The following is a 22,166-nucleotide window of genomic DNA, read 5'->3' as shown; positions in this document are numbered from 1 at the left end:
TGAAGCCTTGAAGAATAATGTAGGTATTTATTGAAATGGAAAGGTGTTCATGTGATGGGGTCAAGTGAAAAATCTGATTACCCACAGTATGACTCAATTTGTTCTGTGTTCATATGCCTACAAAAAAATTGTAAATGTAACATTGCCTGTAGATGGTTACGTTTGTTGTTTTTGTTTGCCTGCATTTTCTTTCTGTACTAAACATAAACTGTGTATTGAAGAAAGAATACAAGTTCAAAATAAAAAATTCAGTTTATGAGAAAAAAACTATTATTAATATCTCAGATCTAACAGGCAAGCATTTGAAATGACATGTGTACATGTAAGTCAATAAATAAATGTAGTTAGAAAAGAAGCAGTAGATTTAGACCTATCATGTTTGGAATTTTGAATAGCCTACTATCCCAGGTGTGCTATTTAGTTCCTTTTTGTTCCATCTCCTGAGTTCCAAATGGGAATGTGAGAAATTCATCGAAGTATGACAATGTGACTGAAATAGTCAGCAAACTGAAGGGATTTACGCTTCTCGGATACCACCCAACACCCTGGACTGGTGGAAACACAATTGTTTGGTGAGGAAACTGTTAATTCTAGTCAAAGGCGATAGGATTTTTTGTTGTTGTTGTTGGTTTATTGAAAAATAATTGACACAAGCAATAGCTCGTGGGAAAATGTTTGTATTTAAAGATTAAACTTCAGCCATGAGTTTTATCTTTGGCTGTAAAAGAAGTTCACCTCATCTAAAATCACAAAAACCGTTTTTGCCTAAGTAACTTCTTCGTAACGTGACAAAAAATAGTACTATTTAATTTAAAACATTCAAACCACTTAATTTTGATATTTAAATTCTAATTTCACACAGACAGGGTAAGAGGTGACTGAGATAATTTTAAAAGTTGCTATTATTCTTCTTTTTCCCCCCGTGAGAATATCTGGGAACACATGCCTCAGCATTTAAGAGTCAAAAAGAGATTGTGCCTTTTTTTTTATTGGACACCTTGATTTTTTTCTGATTCTGGGCTCCTAAGGCATGGTTTGTAATGCACTTATTATATATACACTTTTTCTTTAAGGAATGTCACACTATTCTCTATTCATTAAGTGCATTATATGTAAACAAGATACTGTAAGAACACATTTAAACAGTGTTTGGTACAGTGTTAGCTATTAATATTTTCTCTCTATGAACCATAACACAAGAAATGCATTTGATTCTGCTATGCACAGGTTATTTTCCTCACTATATGAAAAGTTGACAATAGTTTAGAAATTGTTTATTAATGATTATAAATTATTCACACATATATGAATACAGTAGTCAAGGTACTAAAAGTTGAAATAATACGTTGGTGGGGAATTTTCATTTTTTTCCTTTCCTGAAAATGAAAGTGAGAAAGGCAGAAAACCGAGGATAGAAAAAGACCCGTAAGTATTTCTAAGAATATACTATTAAGCTAAACAAAAAGCTGAACTCCAGAAAATAATTCTGGGAAAAATAAACCCTTGGTTATGTTCGTACCTACACACAAGCATAGAGTTAATATGAGAGGCAGAAATCTTTCCTGAATGTTCCCCCAGATGAATGTAGTGCAGCCAGTGAGATTCAGGAAGGTGAAGCTATATTTGGTAACCCAATTAAAATAACTACATTCTCAAGTTACTTACTGAGAAACCATGGTATTCTTAGTATTTTTAAACTTGTCACAACCTGTGTTAATATTGCCTTTTTTCCTCCTCTTTCCTAAGTAACTATAACCATCTGAGAATTAGCATTCAGCAGCAGGTATAAATTTTTTTTTTAAGCAGAAAACAAAAAATCATAAACTCCAAGCATCTGGCTACTGCGGCTAATGCTGTTGCATTAATCATGGAATTCTAGATTTGTCCCCTGGAGCCCAGGAGCAGAAATAAACAACATATTGAACACACCTAAGCCTGTCATACAGAGAAAATCAACTGTCTTACCCCACAGCTACACATTTTGCTATTGAATTGGGTCAACTATTGGTGTTAGAGCCCTTTTTTGAGTCTAGGGGGTGGACGGTAAGTATTAATTTTACATCTCCTCCAAAGGGCGAAATGCCTAAGGGAAATCAAAGGAAGGAGTGACAAAGAAAGTTCTTCTCCGCAAAGTTTTCTATTTTGTTGGGGTGGCAGGCAGGGAGACAAGCAGGTAACACCAGGTAGTCCTCAGGACATCTCTGTACCAAGAAAGAACTATTTACTAAGAACTTCGTCAGAGGTGAGAGGGTGCCTTCGGAGGCACAGAATCCAAAACCTGATAATTATTCATGACAGAAGGACACCACCACCAACAACAAACACTGGAAGATGACATGAATGTCTATGTAGGAAATCCCAAAGAATCAAGGAAAAAAGAACAACTCCTGGAAGTAATACCTGATTATATCAGGATTGGAAACTTCAAAGTTAATATACAAAAGCCAACTGCTGTATTTTATATGTTAATGAACAATTGGAATTTAAAATATAAAACACAATATCATTTATATTAGCACCAAAAAATGTAATACATAGTTATAAATCTAATGAAATAGGTACACGATCTATATGAAAAAAACTACAAAACTCAGACGAATGGAATCAAAAGAATATCTACATAAATGGAGCATGGATTCTATCCTTGAACATGGATAGCAAGATTCAATATTGTCCATGCCATTTCTTTCCAAATTGGTATATACTCGTAGATCTGACACAGTCCCAATAAAAATCCCAAGAAGATTCTTGTGGATTTTGACAAGCCAATTCTAAAGCTGATGTGGAAAGGTAAAGACCAAGAATCACCAACATGACATTGAAAGAGAAGAACAAATTCAGAGGACTGACACCACCTCATAAAACACCGTCCTATAAAAGCTGTATTAGTTAAGACACAGTGATGTTGGTGAAAGAATAAATAGATCAGTGGAAGAAAACAGAGGGCACAGAAATAGGCCTACACAAATATAGTCAAACCGATCTTTGACAAAGGAGCAAAAGCCAGTCAATGGAAAAAGGATAGTCTTTCCAACAAATGGTTCTGGAACAACTGGACATTCACAGGCAAATTCATGAATCTAGACACAGACCTTATACCTTTCACAAAATATAACTTAAAATGGATCATGGACTTAAAATGTAAAAACCAAAATGATAAAACTTAGAACACTGGAGAAAATCGTGGTGACCTTGGGTTTGTAATGATACAACACCAAAACCAAGATAAATAAATGAGAAAATGATTAAGACTTCATTACAATTAAAAATTCCTATTCCCCGGGCTGGCCTGGTGGCTCAGGCGGTTAGAGCTCCATGCTCCTAACTCCGAAGGCTGCCGGGTTCGATTCCTACACGGGCCAGTGGGCTCTCAACCACAAGGTTGCCAGTTCAACTCCTTGAGTACCACAAGGGATGGTGGGCTCTGCTCCCTGCAACTAAGATTGAACACAGCACCTTGAGCTGAGCTGCTGCTGAGCTCCCTCTCAACCACAAGGTTGGCAGTTTGATTCCTCGACTCCAGCAAGGGATGGTGGGCTGTGCCTCCTGCAACTAGCATCGGCACTGGACCTGGAGCTGAGCTGCGCCCTCCACAACTAAGACTGAAAGGACAACAACTTGACTTGGAAAAAAGGCCTGGAAGTACACACTGTTCCCCAATAAAGTCCTGTTCCCTTTCTCCAATAAAATATTTAAAACAAAACAAAACAAAACAAAAAATTCCTACTCTGCAAGACACGTTAAGAGAATCAAAAGACAAGCCACAAACTTGGAGAAAAATATTTGCAAAACACACATGTAATAAGACTGGTGTACAAAATATAAAACAGACACTTAAAACTCAACATAAGAAAATGAACAACTGGATTGAAAAATGGGCAAAAGGTTATGGAAGAAGATATATAAATGGAAAACGAACCCAGGGAAAGGTGCTCTAAAACCAAAAAAAAAAAAAAAAACCCAAGAGAAAAACATTTCTTCAGGAATTATTTATTGGATACCCATTTTGAACAAAAGTGATGTCACATGACATGACACAATCCAAGTTTGGGATTTTCTTAAGGTGACTGAGTGGCCGCAGAATTCTAAACTGTGTCATCGTGCAGTCTGTTATCATTATGAACCAATTCTCGATTTCAGTTTCTTAATGGAGGAGGGTGTTCATGCATATTATGTGAAAAATTATACCATAGGTAATAACGATCAGTTAAAGGAAATTCCCTCTGCTTTCATTTCTTTTTGGTATTTACACCTTTAAACTCCCAACGGGATAATATCTTTCTTGGCCCTGTCTTATTCGGGCAAAACACATTGCTCCCGGAGAACCTGACCCTGGATAACATTGGCGAGGCTCAGGACATTTGCTCTGGCCGCAGTGGTCAGATAAATCTGGCCAAATCTGGCTGAATCACCTGAAGGATGTTTCCACAGGTCGAGTGCGGTATCTGTTTGTTATCATCTCTGGGGAGCCCTCCGATCTGCGAAGACATTGCTGAAATAACAACAAACAATAACGATAGTAAACTACCATTGATTGAGGCAAGCACTGCGCTCAAAATTTGGTAGTTTAGGAAACTGAGGCTCAGAAAAGTATTGCTAAGATAAACCCGGTGCCTTAACCACTCAATGTTTTCATCAGAATTATCGTGACCACCTGAACAGCAACCGCCAACCAACGTAACGTGCACTCCCGCGGAAATAATCTTATCCTTTTTGCGGTTCTGCCAGTCATTTTGATTTAGTCTGTCCAAGAGGCAGTTTTCTCACTTGAATTTAAAATTTTACATCCCTCCCGTTAACAGTTTTTGTCTTCTAACCTCGGACTGTTATTGAATCATCTGCATTTTGCAACTAGATTATTTTTCTTTCCAGGGGCCATTAAACAGGTCGGAGGACGTCAGGCCTCCTCCCGGCAGTATTTCCAACGAAATGTTCAGAGGCCACCAACCCTCAACAAGAAGTCGTCGAGTGCTCTTTACAAGGGTCCAACACTTAAACGTTGCAAACTCCTCAAATCTCAACAAACAGAGTCAATGACCATCACCCAACAGCCCTATCACGTTTCGTGGTTCACCCCACTATTATAATCCTGAGGAATAGACTCAGGATACAATTAGGGTGAGAAAACAGGGGCAGCCCCAAGGTTAGGCAAAGGGGGGAACCGGATTTAAAGCAAACATCTAAAACACGGATAACACGGGCAGTTTTCTAGATGCGGTAACCCGACACCTCACAGCGGATCCTACGGACACCGCGGGCGCCTCCGCCGAGCCCTCACCCTGCTGGGCCTCGGTCCCGCCGTCCCGGACCCCGGGGCAAGGAGGAACCCGCCACAAAACCCACAGCTGCGAAAACAAGTTCGCCACCCCGGCCCCACGCGCGAGGAGCCGAGCCGGGGCGGCCGCGAGGTCAGCGCCCGCTGCCCCCACTCTCGCCCGGGCAGCGGGGACCCTGGCCCCACAAAAGGGCACGAACCCCTAGTTCCAAAACGAGAAAGAGGAGGCGCTGGCCTCCGCCGCGCTCCGCGACCAGAGCCGTCAACCCCCGCCCCCACCCGCCGGGCGACCCCGGCTCGACCAATCACGCCGCCCCTCCCCCACCGCCGAGCCGGCGCGAGTCCCCTCGCAGCCCCCCGCTCCGGTGGCCTCGTCCCGGAGACTCCGCCTCCCCAGACCCCGCAGCCGCCGCGGAGCTCTATGGGGGTTGGAGTTCCCGAGACGGCCTTTCTGCACATCAGTGGCGGAGCTTGGGACTACGACTCCCACAATGATGCGCGCCCGCCCCTCTCCGTCGGCTTCCCGTCGCCCCAGACTACATTTCCCGACAGCCTTCACGGCTCTCCCGCCCTCCCTCCCGAGACACGAGCCGAACTGGGCGTCAGGTCGGGGAGCCGGTCGGGTTCCCGCTCGCCGCCGCCGCCGCCCCCCGCAGCGACTCTCCCGCCGCGCCGGCCGCGGGAACTGCATCGCCAACTCTGCTCCGCCTTGGAGCTGCCGGCCCGGGAGCACAGAGTCCGGGACGCGAAAGGCAGAGCCCCCCATCACCTCCAGCCGAGGCGACCCCTCCCGGGTCCGCCCCGGTCTTACGCGGCCGCCGGAGCCCCCAGCCCCGAGCGGCCTCACGGCTCGGGGCCCGCATCCCGGCCCCTGCACTCCTGCAGCCGCCGCCCCCCACCCTGAACATGGACTCCGACTCCTGCGCCGCCGCCTTCCACCCGGAGGTGAGTGAGAGCTGCGCTCGGATCGCCCCCGATCACCCCACCCCGGTGCTGCGCTCCCCGGAGCCGGACCCCCGCCACTCGATCGCCAGCCTCCCCTCCCCCAGCTTTCTGTCGTCGCCCCCACCCCGGCGCCCAACCCCGCCCCCCACTGGGGCCCGCGCCCGGTCCTGCCCGCCGGCCCTTGCCTCGGTGTCCCTGCCGCGGGCGTCGGCGCCCACTGCTCTCGGGCCTCGGTATCCCCAGGACCCGGCTGCGCCCCCGGCCCCTCCCCGCCTCGCTTCCCCCGTCCCCGCCCCCGGGGACCCGGTCGGAGCGCCGCCGCCCGGCGCTCCCGCTCCTCGGAGGAACCCCCTCCCCCCACCCGGGGGGCCCGCGGCCCCCCTCGGACTGCGCCTCCGGGCGCCCCCGCCCGCTCCCCTAATCCCTGGGGCCCGCTGGTCCGCGCCCCGCCCCCTGACTCCCGCGCGGCCTCCGCCCCCTCCGGCTCCGGGGAGCGTCGTCCTCCCGCGTTCCCACCCCTGCGGGGGCTGGAGTCGGTCCCCCCACCCCCGGCGAGGACGCCTACCCCTCCGGGGCCCCCGCCCCCGCCCGCGGGCCGTGCTCGCCCCGCCTTCCCCCCTCCTTCCGGGGTCGGCTCTCGGTTTCCCGGTCGGCGCCCCCGCCGCAGTGCCCGCTCCGCTCCCGAGGCCCGCAGGTCCGGGGTGCGGGTCCGGCCGCGGGAGGCGGTGCCGAGCGCGCCGTCCCGCCGCGCTGACGCCCCGGGGGTTCGCGGGCCCTGCGCTCCCCCGACCCCGAGCCTGCCGGTCTTCTCGCGCCCCCTCCCGCGCAGGATGGGCCCCGCACCTTCCGGGGCCGAGTATCGGCGGGGGGCGGCTTCCGCGGGCGGGCGGGGAGGGGGCCGCACCGCCATCTGCTTTTCCTAAAGGCGGCGGCGCGGCGGGCTGGGTGGGGGCGGTGCAAGTCCCTCCCCGCCCCGCGCCCGAGGGCGCCGCGGCTTTGCACTCGGCGGCCGGGCTCCTGACCCACTTCTGCACGTTCGCCGCCGAAATAAAAGTTCTTCCCGGGAGTTTGGGGGCCGAGGGCTGCGGTCCGCTCGCCACGGCCGGGGGGAGGGCGGCCCGTCGTTCCCCGGGGGCGGAGGCAGGACCTCTGGAGCGCCGAGTCCCGCGCCGAGCCCAGTGCTCCTCCAACTTGGCGAGCCCTTCGGGGTCCAGCGGCCGAGGGCTCGGGGGAGAAGGTGGCTTGTTGGAACTGAGAAAATAAGGTTTCCTCGGAAGGAAACCTGCAGGCAGCACGCCGGTGCCGCGCGGCTTTCTCGGCCCTGTCCTGGGGGGGCCCGGCCGTGCCGGGCTCCGCTCCGCTCCGGAGCCCACCCCCTTTCTTCCCCTGCTTTCACCCTAACGGGGCACTGGGCCCCGAGGCTCTGGAAATGTTAGCTGAGCACCTAAGGATGGGGGTAGGGTGAGTGCTAAGAGGCTTAAAGAAAACCTCAGTAACTATTAGTCGAATAAACTGAAATAAAGTACGGTTGCTTCGCTCAGTAGCAAAGAAAGGCTCTTTCTCCTTGAGCTGCTCTCCTCCTCAGGAGAAAATCCATTCTTGTTGAGGGCGTTTTTAGATTGGATGGGGACGGACACACAAGCCAGAAGCTCTAGTGTTTCATCTTCAATGTGCAAATACGACTACCTTAGCAGGAATGTTCCTGCGTTATTCTCCGAGTCAGGGGACATTTGGGGCACTGGCCGGCCCCCTGGATGTTGGAGCAGCGCCTCTGCAGGAGGAGACCTCCGTAGGAGGAGGAGGTCCTTACTGGCCTTGGCTGAGGAGGAATCAGGCAAGATTCAGCTCTAGGGCCTGAGTAAGCTCTGAAGGTTAAGAAGCAGTTGACTTTTGAAATCACTTAAAATGCTTTGGTTACAGCTGTAACAGCAGTTTTTTTCCAAAATAGAAATCCTGTAGCAAAAAAGTAATTATTAGAGCTCCTGATAGGCCTGCAGAAACAATAGATAATGTCAGAAAATGCCACTGAACTCTAAGATGTAGGCTTTTGGACCAGCTTTTATCTCCCGACCAGTTTCCCAGTATTCTTGGCATAACATCATGACACCACCTCTTTCAGCCTTCTAAAAACTGTTACTTCGTGGGAACTTAACCTTACCTTGTTTCTAGAGTGTTTGTAAATCTGGCAGTGTGTTTTTGAATGGTTGTCAGTAAAAGCTCCAGCTTGCTTAGTTTTGTTTCTGTGATTGTACCAACGAGTGACTCCTGTCAAACACACCCCTTTTTCTTGCCCTTTTCTCCCCTGCTAACAGGAGTACTCCCCCAGTTACAAGAGGCGGAGGACCGTGGAGGATTTCAACAAATTCTGCACTTTTGTCTTGGCCTATGCTGGCTACATCCCTTATCCGAAGGAGGTAATCTTCGGCGCTTTTGAAACCTTTCTTGCTGGCAGTGAAACCAGAGTGTCTGACAAGGCGGTGGGTCCAGAAGGGCTTGGTGTGAGATCTCAGACAGTAGCCGGGCAAAGGTCTTTCTTGGAAACTTAGATCAGCCTGAGAAGTGGTTGCTAAAACTCGGATAGGAAATGCAGGCTTGTCTAGGAACGTTTTAATAAACTTTCAAAGTTTACTTGAAAATAACAGTTTGCTATCTGCTTGTTCTTAATGGCCACTGCTTGGGTGCCTGCTATGGCCAGGCGCTGTTCTTGGCCCTTATAATGCTGTGAGGTAGGTGCTATTATTCACCCCCATTTTAAAGCTAAGGAAACGGGCATGGACCCCTGGTTCTGGGTCACAGACTAATGAGGGATGGAGTGTGGAGTTCCACCAGATGGTTGGCCACACTGCCCTGTCTGGCAAGCAGCGTCCATTGCAGTACATACCACATTACAGAATCTGCAGAGACTATGGCCTAAGTCCCACGTAGTTTAAGGGATTTTTTTTTTTCTTGCTGAGAAATGGGCAGAGCTGTGAACCACCAGCATTGCCATGGTGCTCACACTTCAGGGGCCTCCTCCATACTGAGTGAGGCTGACAAAGGACTCTGGTACTTACAGGAGGCCAGATCCCAGCATCAGCTTGTCCTTTGCACTGCTGTCCAGGTGGATCAGGCTTGGTTTCTGCTGCGCAGAATGTCGCCGCTCTTCGCAAATAAAATGCTTGAGTGGTCAGAAGGAACCATAGAGTTTAGCTCCCTGCTTTGGGGCAGTGATTACCTACTTTGATTCTGTAATATTTTGGGATAGCGCAGGTTTTTAAAAAAGAAGTGTCAGAAAATTCTCAAAACTCATTTAAATTCACTTAATTAAAAAATACATCCTGTGGGAGTACAACTGGAGGGAGATTTTACAGTCAGGGCAGGAGAAGCAGGTTTCCGAGGGCGTCTTCGCTCCTTTCACAGCGTTTGTGCACATCGATTAAGTTTCTGTCTGTGGGACAGCTGAGGGTTCAGCGAGGCCAGGAGGTTCCCTCTCCTGGGTTCATATTCTATCTGGGAGGTTGCACTAAAGTACAAACAGCACAGTTCCTAAAGGAGAATGCTGGTGAGAGCTGGGAAGCTTAGGTTACGAGCGTGCACGTCTGCAGGCCTGACGTGGCCCAGGGGTGCGGGGAGGCTCTGCTTGGGTCAGCTCTCGTCGCTGGGGACTGGTTGAAATCATCGGAACCTGCCACCTTTGCCTCTGTCCTTTCAGGAGCTCCCTTTGAGGAGCAGCCCCAGCCCTGCTAACAGCACCGCTGGTACCATTGACAGCGACGGCTGGGACACTGGCTTCACGGACATCTCATCCGCAGTGCCCTTGCCAGCCTCTGACCGCTGCTTTGGCCACCTGCAGCCCACCCTCCTGCAGCGAGCCAAGCCCAGTAATTTCCTGCTGGACAGAAAGAAGACCGACAAGCTGAAGAAGAAGAAGAAGAGGAAGCGAAGGGACAGTGACGTGGCCGTGAAGGAGGGGTACATGGGCAGCTTGCTGAAGCTGGAAGCCGCCGATCCGTATGTGGAGACCCCCACAAGTCCCACCCTGCAGGATAGCCCCCAGGCCTCTGGTGACCCCTGCTCGGGCTGGGACTCGGACACTCCTTCCAGTGGCTCTTGTGCCACTGTGTCACCTGATCAGGTCAAAGAAATAAAAACTGAAGGCAAACGGACTATCGTCCGGCAGGGAAAGCAAGTGGTGTTCCGGGACGAGGACAGCACGGGCAATGATGAGGACATAATGGTGGATTCAGGTGAGTGGTCTCTGAAGGACGGCCGTGCCGTTGGCCGGTGGTCTGCAGAGAGTGATTGTAAGCAGGAGTCTCAGAGCAGTCCCTTCCACGGAGTGTGACAGCAGCGTGTACCTCAGCACATCAAGGGAGAAAGGTGCAAGAAGGGGGGTGGATACTCAGATGTTTAGGAAGTGGATGGTGGCAGCGAGAGACAGCCGATTCCCAGACAGACCTGAAAACGTAAAAGCAGTGCAGCTCCTAAGCGCACATCTCACGGTGATTCCTGGGAACACACACTTCATTGCCTTTGGTCGTGCATTCACTGCATTTTCGAGGTAGGAGGCAGGAGCACCCTAAGTGGAATTGGAAATCGGCTTCGTTTGTGTTGAGGTTCAGGGTTCACGGCAGCTCAGCTGCTTTGTCTCATTGGCCAGAGGGATACCGATGGGGAGGGATCATGAGACGTTTTTCCCCCTCTTCTTATGTGTTTCTGTCCTTCCAGATGATGACTCCTGGGACCTTGTCACCTGCTTCTGCATGAAGCCATTCGCTGGCCGCCCGATGATAGAGTGTAACGAGTGCCATACCTGGATTCACCTGTCCTGTGCGAAAATCCGGAAGTCCAATGTTCCGGAAGTGTTTGTCTGCCAAAAGTGCCGGGACTCCAAGTTTGACATCCGCCGTTCCAACCGTTCCAGAATGGGCTCCCGGAAGCTATTTCTGGACTGACTGCTGGCGAGCAAGGAATCGGAAGGGACAATAGGCTTGTTGGCCTCTCTTAGTTGAGCACAGAACTCTCAGCTCTGGTGCGGGCAGACCCCTGCCATTCAGGTGCCTAAGCAAAAGGACAGGCTCTCCAAGGTGTAAACTGTCCATGGCCAGTGACTGAATAAAATCCTCGTTGGCCAAAGCTGCTGCTAGAGCTGTGTTCTCTGCAGTGGAGGTGGACTAAACACCCAAGTGTAGTGGGTTTGGTTCAGCTGAAAATGAGGGTATGTGGTAGTTGTGAATTCTTGCTGTCTTGTTAAATTCCTGCCGATTGGCACAAGTGCTAGCTGTTATTCCTACTTCCGCTGTGTTGGGGAGAGGTGTTCACTTTCCCCGGCCTGTTCACAAACAGCCATGCGTGCAAGCATTTTCTCGAGTGTAAGTCTTACCATAAGTGTCTGTACAGCAACCATCAAAGCTGCCCCTCCCTGAGTGGTCTCCTGTTCCCTGCCTTGCTGCTGCCTCTGTCTTCAGGGGTTGCCTGCTGGAGTCCTCTGGCCTCTGAAAGGAGCTTGGGGGCGATGGGCCAGCTAGTGATCTCTAGCTTTCCTTCTGTTCGTTAAAAGGGACAGTATGTGGCCCCTTTTCTGTGGAAAGGGTTGGTTGGGGGGTTGAGGTGGCCGTGTTCATAACTCAAGTTTTCCTGTTTTGCACGATGTAAAAAAATCCTGTCTTTTTGCACGTTAATAGCCAAAAGTATTGGCAGATTTCTGCCTGGGTGCCCTTTCTCTCCAGTTGGCATATGGGGGCCTGGGAATGCCCAGGCAAGCTGTTTTCAAGCGAGGGGGCACTTGGGTTCCCTCCTCGTCTCCTCACCTTATTCCAGTAGGAGCATAAAGATTAGGCAGTCCCAGGGGAATGGCGTTGCTCTATGTAATGGGGTGAAGGAAAAGTGGGAGGATGTTCTCTCCCACAGGTGTCCCCTCATACAGGCTGGCCCGCTAGTTCTGCTGGCCAAGGTTAGGACTTGAAGTCTTTTTTGTGTTTTTTTTGGAGTTGGTGAATGATAGGTACTATAGGCCTCCAGGTATATACCATTGAGCTGTGCAGTTTCTTAGATCTGGACTAGGAGACCCTTCCGGGACCAACTCGGGAGAAGCCAGGGAATTTGCACCTGAAGCCCTGCAGGGCAGAGTATCCTGGGACACTGGCTGTTCTGTGGCCCCAGGGCTGGATGGAGGGCTTCAGCTTTGTCCGAAATTGACATTGCTTTGTAGCAATTCAAGGACTCCTCCTCAAAAATGTTTTTTTTGTGTGTAATTCAATGGGTGTGTTTTCATAAACATTGTTGTAAAGCATGAAAAAGGAAGAATGTGCAAGTTAGTCCTCCTTGTTCACAGCAGGATGGACCCCGTCCCTGCGGGGGCTTCTCCGGCTTCTCCATGTGGCGTCCGTCCTTCTGCAGGGCCACCAGGTGGACGCCCTCCCCATTCTCGCTGAAGAAGCAAGTGTTTGAACCTTAATTGGCTCATCGGAGCCCATATTTTGTCCTAGTATCATTCATGCTTGACCAGTCAACTGCCTTTTTTTTGTTTAGTTTTTAATTCTGTTGCTTTTACTAACAAAAATAGAAGTAGTTTCTGAAACCCAGTTTATTGTGAAGATCCCCAAGAGAGAAGTTCTGCTGTAGAAAGAAATAGTAAGAAGCTGGCTTAGATACAACTTTCTCCCCAGACAACTGTCTGGCTCTGACTTGGGCAAACGTGCAGGAAAAGTTGGAGAGGAATTTGCCAAAGATTTGCCCCAGGACGTGGCCTGTCCAGTGTCTTCACGAGAATAGCCAAAGTTCCAAGGTGTTTTTCTTGTGTTGTTTTTTTTTTTAAAACCCACAAAGTTTTAAAAGTGCATTTAAGAATCCGTGTGATTTTATGGTGGAACTTGAGCTGCCTGTGCTGGCGGTGGCTGTATTGCTCTTCAGAAGGTTCAATGCCTGGTGACTCCTGGAAGGCTTTTGATACTCATCTCAATTTCTGTTTTTTCATTTCCTTTTTGTTCTTTTAACAGGTCTGTCCCTGTGGGTGGTGTCTAAGAAGTTCAGACACCTTGGTTTTTGTGTTGATTGAGCTAGGCAGCTGCAATCAGCTTTATGCAAATTAGGCATGGCCTACCTTGGCGCTCCCGGTTGGTGGCTAATGAGGTGAGGGGAGGGAAAGATGTCACCCCCTAAGTAGGCCCCTCCCATTGGCTTTGGCCAGGCCAGACACTTAACATCGTTTACATGGTTCTGTGTAATTATAAAGTTTATGTGTATAAAGCGAAGCTGTTTCTGTGAAACTGTATATTTTGTAAATAAAGATATTGCTACTTTGAGGTTGTCTAGCTTCAGGTGTTTGTGTTGTGTGCTGAAAGACAATTGTGTTTCTTCTACCTTCAAGTCCACCAAACCATGACTGCCTACAAGAAGACTTGAGAAGTAGGGGCGTCTGGGCGGCTCAGTTGGTTACAGCACAGTGCTCACAGCACCAGTGTCGCTGGTTTGATTCCCACGTGGGTCAGTGAGCTGAGCCCTCCACCATGAGATTGAAAACAATGACTTGGAGCTGATGGATCCTGGGAAAACACACTATTCTATTCCCCCCGACCAAAAACAAGCCTTGGGAAGTTAAAAGTCTGAGTTTGGTTTAGTAGGATGAAAAATGGCCACAGCCCTTGGTAGACTTTTCTAGTAAATCCTCCAGAAACAAACCACAGTATGATCAGAAAGGAATAGTTTTCATTTTCTTCAAATCGTGTAAGAGCTTTAAACCCCAGTGAGGGGCTAACCTGCTTTGTAAAACACCCTCCTCTGAGCTTCCATGGGCAGGATTGGAATGTCCTGGGCGCGCACATTGAGCCCCTCTACACCTGGGGCTTCGCAGTGCCTGTGCCTGCTCTGTCAATCAGCTGTCTGCCTAACTAACCTGGGACCAACTGGTACCTCTAGGACGTCCGCAGCCAAAACCGACGTGTTTGCACCTCCTATAACACTTCGAAAATACTAGCCAAGTTGGGCGTTGAGGCTTTCTCTGGTTTCAAGTTGTCTAAGGCTGTTGGTGGGTGTAAGATCGGGAGGCACCCAAACAAAGACGTGAGGCCGAAGGGCTTCCCCGAGCTCGGGTGAAACTCCGGGGTCCCTAAAACGCGCGACGGGATTACGGCGCGAGGTGATGGCAACGGAGCAGAGCCAAGCCCGCCTGCACCTCCCCGCGGTCCCGCCCCTCGCGCAGCCCCGCCAGGCCGCTGGCCCTGACTCGCCCCGCCGGGCCCGCCGCGCCCTGCAGACCACGCCCACCGGCCCCGCCCCAGCGGCCAGCCCCGCCCCCTGGCCTGGCCGAGCCCGCAGGCCCCGCGGCGCCCCGCAGGCTCCCGCCGCCATCTTTGTTAGGGGCAGCCGGGCCTGGGGGCTGGAGATGCCGAAGTCGTGCGCGGCCCGGCAATGCTGCAACCGCTACAGCAACCGCAGGAAGCAGCTCACATTCCACCGGTGAGGGGCGGGGGTGCTGGGGGGCGCGGGGTTCCGGCTGCCGAGCCCGACTCACCCCGGGCTAATTGGCCGCTGTCCCCGCCGGAGCCCGAGGCCTGGCGGGCCGGGCGGGGACGCCCGCGTCGCCGCCCGGCCGCCGCGGAGGCCGCAGGAAGTGCGGCCGAGCCCCTCGCGGAGGCGCGCGGCCTGGGGAGCTGCGCCGCCTCGGCCGGCCTGGGCGCCTGGGGAGACGATCGGAGAGGTTGAGTGAGCTGTCTGCGGGCGCACAGCCTCCTGCCCGCCAGCCGGTCGGGGAAGGCCGCGGGGCGGCCCCGATGCGCGCTCAGGTCCCCCACGTAGTGCCACCGAGCCCCTGGCACCCTCTGCAGTCGTTTGGGAGCAGTCCCTTCCGTGTTTCAGGGACTTTATCTCGTCCGCAGATGCAGCCGGGGCGGAGTGGGTGTTCACTGTTCGCCGGACGCAGGACTGATGGTGCCGCTGTCGGCTGTGCGGGGCGCCGGGCCCTCTGCCCAGCCCTGCGAGCCTCGCGTCGGGCAGGGCGGGTGCAGTGAAGGCGTGGGGGCGCCGGGGCGCCGGGGGAGCCGTCCGCACGCTGACCGCGCGCGTCTGGGGACGATGGCGCGGCGTGGGGGGCCCGTCCCTGCGCTCCCCGCAGGCCCAGGGTGCCGGGCGGCGCCTGTGCAGGGAACGGGTCCTGCCTGGAGAGCGTGTCTCGGGTGCCCGCCGAATGCTGCTCACTTGAGGGCTCCAGCCTCCGTCCATTTCTGTCCCCTTGAGAGCATCGCCCTAAAGCTGCTGCACGCATTGTCTCCACTTCCTCGCTTCCTATTACCGTTTCGAAGTAAATGTTTTCCTTTAAGTACATATAACGCGCATCCAGAAAAGTGCGTATATAAATGACAAGTACACGGCCCAGCCAGCCCAGTGGACACCCTGTGTGACTCCCAGAATTAGCACATCACTAGCCCCCAGGAAACCCCCAGCCTGTTCCCACGTCCCCAAGGGGTAACCCATATCCTGCCTCTGCCAGAGTGATTGCTCTGGCCTGTTTTGAACTTGACTTCACACACTATGTCCTTTTTTGTCTTTTGGTCACCATTTTGTCTGTATAGATGTAAGAAACTTCCACACCTGTAGAGAATTTTACAAGTTTGAGTCAGAGGATATGACTGCAAGCCAGATCTCAACAGGCTGTGAAAGATGCTTCAGAGAATGACAGTTTTGCAGTTTATTTGATGCATTTGAAAGTAAGGACGTAACATGAGAAAGATAACGGAGGTGGGAGAAAGCGAGGTGGGGATGGGATTACAGGAGAGTCAAGACTCTACAGTCTCTTGAGGTGGTTACCTTATTTCAAAGGGATAACCTAGAGGCACAGAAACAATGGGCAGGGCTGGCTTCAGACAAAGGTAAACCTTTCACCAAAGAAGTTACATACCTGGGGCGTGACCTGCCCAGTTAGGAGTTTATGATCAGGTGGCCCTGGAAGGTTACTTTCCATGGAGGCTCTCTTTTTGGTCCACATCTGTGAATCATCCCTGTAACACGCACGAGCACTTGCTTCCTTTTCACTGCTGCGTAGTATTCTATCGACTGCACACACTGGAATTGATTTGTTCTAGAATTGAAGGGCATTTGGGTGCAGCCTTTGTGGTTTGACCATCTCAGGCACATGGCTTGACGTTTCTGCCGGCATGAGTCTTCTTCCGGTGCATGCATCTGTATGTTTCAGGCAGATATAGACCCCGGGGGTAGTGGCCCCTCGTTCTCTCTCATTCTAATCAGATTCTTGCCTCCACCCACCACCCCCACAAAAGCGCGGTCAAGTCCCCGGTGGCGCTTACAGTGCCAAATGCAGTGGCCCATCGTCATCTGCACTGACTTGTGCAGCATTTGACACAACTGACCCCTGAGCCCTTGAGAGGCTCTCACTTGGCTTCTAGGACACCTCAGCCTCTTCCTTTGTCATGGTGTCCCTTGTCTGTCTCCTGGCTGGCTCCTCCTCATTTCCAACACGAGACGGTGGAGCACTTTGGGGCGAGGGCCATGGCCGTGGATCATCCCTGTACATACGTGCTCCCCAGGGCACTCATCACACTCAGGCCTTTACCACCCTTTACGCAGGGACAGCCCCCATTGATGTCCCCAGACATGTGTGTCCACCTGCCACTCCGCTTCAGCATGTGGACATCTAAAAGGCACCTCAGGGAGTGGCCGGTTGTTTCAGTGGTTAGAGCGCGGTGCTCTGAACAACAAGGTTGTCGGTTCGGTCCCCACACGGGCCACTGTGAGCTGCACCGTCCACAACTAGATTGAAAGAACTACTTGACTTGGAGCTGATGGGTCCTGGAAAAACATACTTAAAATAAATAAAAGTTTTTTTAAAAAGTAAAATAAAAAAGGCACCTCAAATGTAACATCTAACATATCAAACCTAACACCCGAGGCCCCAAACCTGCCCTTCCTACAGCCTCTTCCATTTTAATATGTGACACTTCTTCCTTCTCTCTTTATTTCATGGCCCCTGGGCAAACGTTATTTACGTGGCTTCTGAGCTGCCTGCTCATTACCTCCTCCTGCTGACCCCCTGGTCCCAGCCAGCACGTGCCCTCCTGCAGCAGCCATGGTGGGCTCTCATGTCTGTCTGCCCAGAGCCTCCGGGGACGCCCCCGTCTGCCTGACGCCCGCTCCTTCAGTCCCCACTCCTCCTCTTGCTTGGTCTCAGCCGAAGCTGCCTGACTGCTCCTCAAACGCGCCTGTCACACGCCTTTGCTCTTCCTTCTGATACCCACACAGTGCTGAAGTGTCACCTCTCAGGTGGCCTTCCCTGACCACGTGCCACTCTTGATTCCTACATAGTCTACGTCTGTTTGGTTTCCCGTCCGTGTTCCCGCTCTGGAACACGGCTCCATGAGGGCCGGACTGCCTTACTCCCACACCCCACGCGCCCAGAGCAGGCTCCTGAAGGAAGGCATGAATGCAGGCTCACCTGGTGCTAGAGCTTCGGAAACAGCTCTGGCCATGTTCACGGTGTCCTGTTTCCTACTGGATGCCGTAAAAAGCCTCGACAGAAGCCTCCAGAAGTTGGATGTGGTTTAACAGGTTGAGGTGACTGGGTTTTCCACGTTGTCCAGTACAACAGTGTGAGGTGGAAATCCCAGGAGACCGAAGGGCTGAGTCCAGCTTTGCGCCTTCCCTCACGTCACCTCCGTTGCCCCTAGGTTCCCGTTCAGCCGGCCCGAGCTGCTGAAGGCGTGGGTGCTGAATATCGGCCGGGGCAACTTCCAGCCCAAACAGCACACGGTCATCTGCTCGGAGCACTTCCGCCCCGAGTGCTTCAGCGCCTTTGGGAACCGCAAGAACCTCAAGCACAATGCCGTGCCCACGGTGTTCGCCTTTCAGGACTCCGCGCAGGTGAACACACCTCTGTCCTCCTCTTCACAGCTGGCAGGGGGTGGGGTGGCCTTTGCAGGGACAGCAGAGGCGGAGGCCGAGACCTACAGTGAGGCCAGCAGCTGTCAAGCCTCCGCGTTGGAGGCCATCCGACCCCGCTGGCCATGACCTTCGTTTTAGGGAGTTCGCAACTTAAAGCCACTGTAAAAATGAATCGGGCTTCACATTGACGTTGAAGCATCGACGGGCGAGTATGGCGAGAGCCCGGTCCTTGATGCGGTTCATGTTTGCTGGGTCTCCCGCGGCTCCAGGCCACACAGTGAAGGCCTTCCCAGGGGATGGCAGTGGCTGTGTGGCTTTCAGACCTTGTCTTCTTCCTAGTAGCCAGCAGGGCTTGGGAGAGTGTGTTCAGGAAGCCAGAGGCTGTGCCACTTCCATTGCTCAGGTCACCATTGTGCTGCTACTGTGTGCCACACATGCCACCTGAGAGCTCTGTCCAGGGCCCAGAAGGATGATGCAGGTGGAGCGCTGGAGGGAGGGTGGGGACAGCGTGGGCAGAGGCTGGCAGGTAGAAGGGACTTGGGCACACTTAGGAACAGCATCAGCTCAGGCGGGCTGCAGGGTCGCAGGGGCCAGCTGGTGGCAGGCTTGGACAGGCTGTGGCTTTCAGGTGAGGTCAGTGGGGCATGGTGTGGCTTTGGAAGGCTCCTCTGGCTGGAAGCCACTGTGGTGTCACAGGAGTGCAGCCATGGTGGCCTGAGCTGACAGTGGGCGCGGTGAGGAGAGGACTGAGTGGGTGGACTTTGCAGACCGGGCAGGCTGAGGGGGGGGTGGCCAGGGAGAGCAGAGCACGCTGAGCCCCTGGGGAATGGGCTTGCGATTCCCCGAGGAATTCGGTCCTGTGCATGTCGAGTTTGCCGTCCCAGTGGGACATGAAGTGGACGTGTCTTGGTGAGGGGACGTGCAGGTTTGGCTCAGGAGAGAGTTCATGGCTAATTGGATGCTGAAGCCAGGAGGGCGATACTCTCAGAATTCATAAATCCTAAAGGTGTACCAAGTTCTAGAGTGTGGGCCCCACAGTGGGGCAGCGGGTTGAACCTGGTAGTGGGGAAACAAACACAAGGCTGACGGACACCTGTGCCAGTTGGGTTTCGTGGGTAATGAGAGAAAAGGCATGAAGTAGGTGCTTCAAGCATATTTTTTGTTTTTTTTATATGGAAGGCCTTTTATTTTTAGTTTACATATATATAAACTTTGATCTTACTGTGATCTACCCTCAAACTTTTAAGTGTACAGTACAGCGTTATGACATGTAGGCACAATGTGCACAGGGCTCTTGAAGTTCATCATTGGGCTTAACTGAATTTTTTTAAGTTTTTTTTTTTTTTTTTATTGGGGAAGGGGAACAGGACTTTATTGGGGAACAGTGTGTACTTCCAGGACTTTTCCAAGTCAAATTGTTGTCCTTTCAGTCTTAGTTGTGGAGGGCGCAGCTCAGCTCCAGGTCCAGTTGCTAGTTGCAGGGGGCGCGGCCCACCATCGCTTGCAGGAGTCGAACCGGCAACCTTGTGGTTGAGAGAACACGCTCCAACCAACTGAGCCATCTGGGAGCTCAGTGGCAGCTCAGCTCAAGGTGCTGTATTCAATCTTAGTTGCAGGGGGCGGAGCCCACCATCCCTTGCGGGACTCGAGGAGTTGAACTGGCAACCTTGTGGTTGAGAGCCCACTGGCCCATGTGGGAATCGAACCTGGCAGCCTTCGGAGTTAGGAGCACGGAGCTCTAACCGCCTGAGCCACAGGGCCGGCCCTTAACTGAAATTTTAAGCTCACTGGTTAGCCACTCCCCACTCCCACCTCCCTCCATGCATGTTTGTTAAGAGAGTACACTTTGATCACTTTGTCCTGGAGAGATTGCAGTTTAACAACTGGGGGGTACAAATTGTAACCTGCTCCTTTGTGCCTGGGGTGGGGAGAAGTTGGTTCTGGCCGTGGCTCTGGCTTAGCTTGTGGATACCTGGAGACTGCAGGCTCTGAGTTGGATGTTTTCTACCATGTGGCTTCCACTCATTGAGCAAAACTTGAGTCACCTACTATGCAGTTAGAAGAATGCCAGGCTCTGGGGTGACACAAATTAGACAGGTTCCTGGCTTCATACGGACCTCTTCACCGTTCCTATGACATTCCCAAAGATTTGGGAACATCTTTGGAGAAAGAAGAGCGCCAGTGGGCAGGGAGTTGCGCTGGGCTGGGTTTCAGGGCCCGGTTTAATTGAACACACATGGGGCTCAGCATGGGGACAGACTCACGAGGCCTGGCACCTGGTGTGGGACTCTCAGGGGTACACATCTCTTACTTGCACCCCAATTGAGTCGAACCTTGCGTCCACAGCAGCTCCATGTCTCTTGCAGCTGGTGAGGGAGGACACAGACCCGGCTGGCGAGGGTGGAAATGCCGCCTCTGAGGACAAGGTGAGTCTGGACTGGAGGCCACTGCACTGAGCTGCGAGGTGGAGGCTGAGCTCAGTGGGGGCTGGCTGCTGGGGTCTGTGGGGCCGTCCTCACAGCCTAGGCTGTTGGAGTCTGTTCTCCAAGGAAAGGGAAAGCAGCAGCATCGTGCCTCCATCCTGTGGTTATCACGACTGGTAGTTGGTGCCTGATTTCTAAGGGTCCGGTCCTGGGCCCAGGGAGGGGGCTGGCTGTTCCTGCCAGTCCTCAGGATGCAGCCACCCCAGGGACAGAGTGACGGGATTGCTGGTGGGATGGACATGTAAGAGCTATGGGAGGACCTGGTGTCTGTGGCTCAGCTGCCTGCTTCTGCCTTTTGTTCCCAGGTCATCTCGGAGGCGGGGGCCCAGGAGCAAGGCCCAGGGAGGAAGATGGACACTGCTCTCCAAGCACTGCAGCTGCCCGCCAGCGCCGGAGGGCCTGGAGGACAGGTAAGGCGCCCGGCCGGGCATCAAAGGGCATGTGGGGGGGTTGCTCTCAGCACGAGGGCCTTTGCTTCAAACAAAAGAAAGAAAACCAATGCCCAAACCATGAGCACCAGGGGTGTGGCCTATTTCAGACCTTCCCAATAAAACATCCACAATTTGGGCAGGTTTGGATGTCAGCAGAGCTGCGGGAAGCGACCCTCGGGCCCCTGCCACCCAGACCCCTCTCCCGCAGAACAGCTCTGCCGCTGGTCCCTGGCTTTGGCCTCTGGGCACTGCTTACCTTCCACTCACCTGTGTCCTCAGGTCCTGCCACAGAGACCGGAAGCACCCGAAGCCCCTGGTCAGCCTGCCAAACCCCCACAACCTTCCGATCACAGCTATGCTCTCTTGGACTTAGATGCCCTAAAAAAAAAGCTCTTCCTGACCCTGAAGGAAAATGAAAAGCTGCGGAAGCGCGTGAAGGCCCAGAGGCGGCTGATGCAGAGGATGTGTGGCCGACTGCGAGCCCACAGAGCGGGGCCGCCGGGCCTCCGGGCCGGGCTGCGGCCTGAGCAGCAGAGCTGAGCCCGGCGGCCGGCCTCATCGGAGCCCTTGGGACGTGGACCTTTCAGTCCTGCTGCGGACACTGGGCAGCAGTGAGGCATGCCAGGCCAAGTGAGGAGCCCAAGGTGGCATCAGGCTGGGAGGGCGCGAGGCCGTGAGCACGACAAAGTTGGTTCTCCAGGAGATGGCAGCCCCAGCTGTCCTTTCAGCACAGCTGGGCGAGTATCCTTGGAAGCCCAGCATGAGGAGCTGTCCCAAGTCAGAGTGGCAGACACTCCCCCCGCCATGGGGAGGAAGCCCATTTCCTTATGGGGCAGCTGGGTCCAGGGAAGGACCTGGTGCGTGGGTCACTCCCACCCCGGCACGAGAGGGCGAGGATTGACTAGCGCGCCTGGACAGCCGGCTCTCCATAGACTGGCCTCCTTTGAGTGACAACATAATAAAGTATCTTCCTACACTGCCGGCTTCCCTGCTTTACTTAAAAATAAGCACTAATTCCAGGTTCTGGCCCGCATGCTTTGCTGCTGCTGAGAAGACTTCCTTCCTATTTCCTGCTGAAGAGCAGTCAGGGCTGGACCACGTTTGACTACAAAAAAAAAGGTGACTTTAGTTAAAAAGAGAAAATAAGAATTCTAGTCGGAG

General features: G+C 52.7%; 2 protein-coding genes across 3 annotated transcripts; both read left to right on the top strand.

Annotated features, from left to right (window-relative positions):
* The first annotated feature begins 5,857 nt into the window (after positions 1–5,857).
* Positions 5,858–13,511, top strand: PHF13 (PHD finger protein 13). Its single transcript, XM_081055794.1, has 4 exons — positions 5,858–6,220; positions 8,533–8,634; positions 9,912–10,446; positions 10,928–13,511. Exons 1-4 carry the CDS (start codon positions 6,182–6,184, stop codon positions 11,152–11,154), a joined length of 903 nt encoding a protein of 300 aa, XP_080911920.1. The 5' UTR covers positions 5,858–6,181; the 3' UTR covers positions 11,155–13,511.
* Positions 13,512–14,516: 1,005 nt separating this feature from the next.
* On the top strand, positions 14,517–21,984 carry THAP3 (THAP domain containing 3). 2 transcript variants are annotated; one of them, XM_081055548.1, is made up of 5 exons: positions 14,517–14,656; positions 17,878–18,070; positions 20,438–20,517; positions 20,880–20,984; positions 21,285–21,984. In XM_081055548.1, exons 1-5 carry the CDS (start codon positions 14,609–14,611, stop codon positions 21,543–21,545), a joined length of 687 nt encoding a protein of 228 aa, XP_080911674.1. In that variant the 5' UTR covers positions 14,517–14,608; the 3' UTR covers positions 21,546–21,984. The 2 variants fall into 2 exon arrangements, with proteins under 2 accessions (XP_080911674.1, XP_080911673.1); XM_081055547.1 differs by having other exon boundaries at positions 14,523–14,656; positions 20,458–20,517; positions 21,285–21,983.
* Positions 21,985–22,166: the final 182 nt, after the last annotated feature.

Source organism: Rhinolophus hipposideros (genome assembly GCF_964194185.1).
Source record: "Rhinolophus hipposideros genome assembly, chromosome: 8".
NCBI classification, from domain to species: domain Eukaryota; kingdom Metazoa; phylum Chordata; class Mammalia; order Chiroptera; family Rhinolophidae; genus Rhinolophus; species Rhinolophus hipposideros.
The sequence above is the reverse complement of the archived record's forward strand: the minus strand, read 5'-3'. Positions and strand labels throughout refer to the sequence as shown.

Coding starts and splice junctions, on each gene's coding strand:
- PHF13 (XM_081055794.1), top strand. CDS start 6,182: ATGGACTCCGACTCCTGCGCCGCCGCCTTCCACCCGGAG. Junction 8,635..9,911: donor ACATCCCTTATCCGAAGGAG/GTAATCTTCGGC, acceptor CTGTCCTTTCAG/GAGCTCCCTTTGAGGAGCAG. Junction 10,447..10,927: donor GGACATAATGGTGGATTCAG/GTGAGTGGTCTC, acceptor CTGTCCTTCCAG/ATGATGACTCCTGGGACCTT.
- THAP3 (XM_081055547.1), top strand. CDS start 14,583: ATGCCGAAGTCGTGCGCGGCCCGGCAATGCTGCAACCGCTACAGCAAC. Junction 18,071..20,457: donor CCTTTCAGGACTCCGCGCAG/GTGAACACACCT, acceptor TGTCTCTTGCAG/CTGGTGAGGGAGGACACAGA. Junction 20,518..20,879: donor ATGCCGCCTCTGAGGACAAG/GTGAGTCTGGAC, acceptor TTTTGTTCCCAG/GTCATCTCGGAGGCGGGGGC.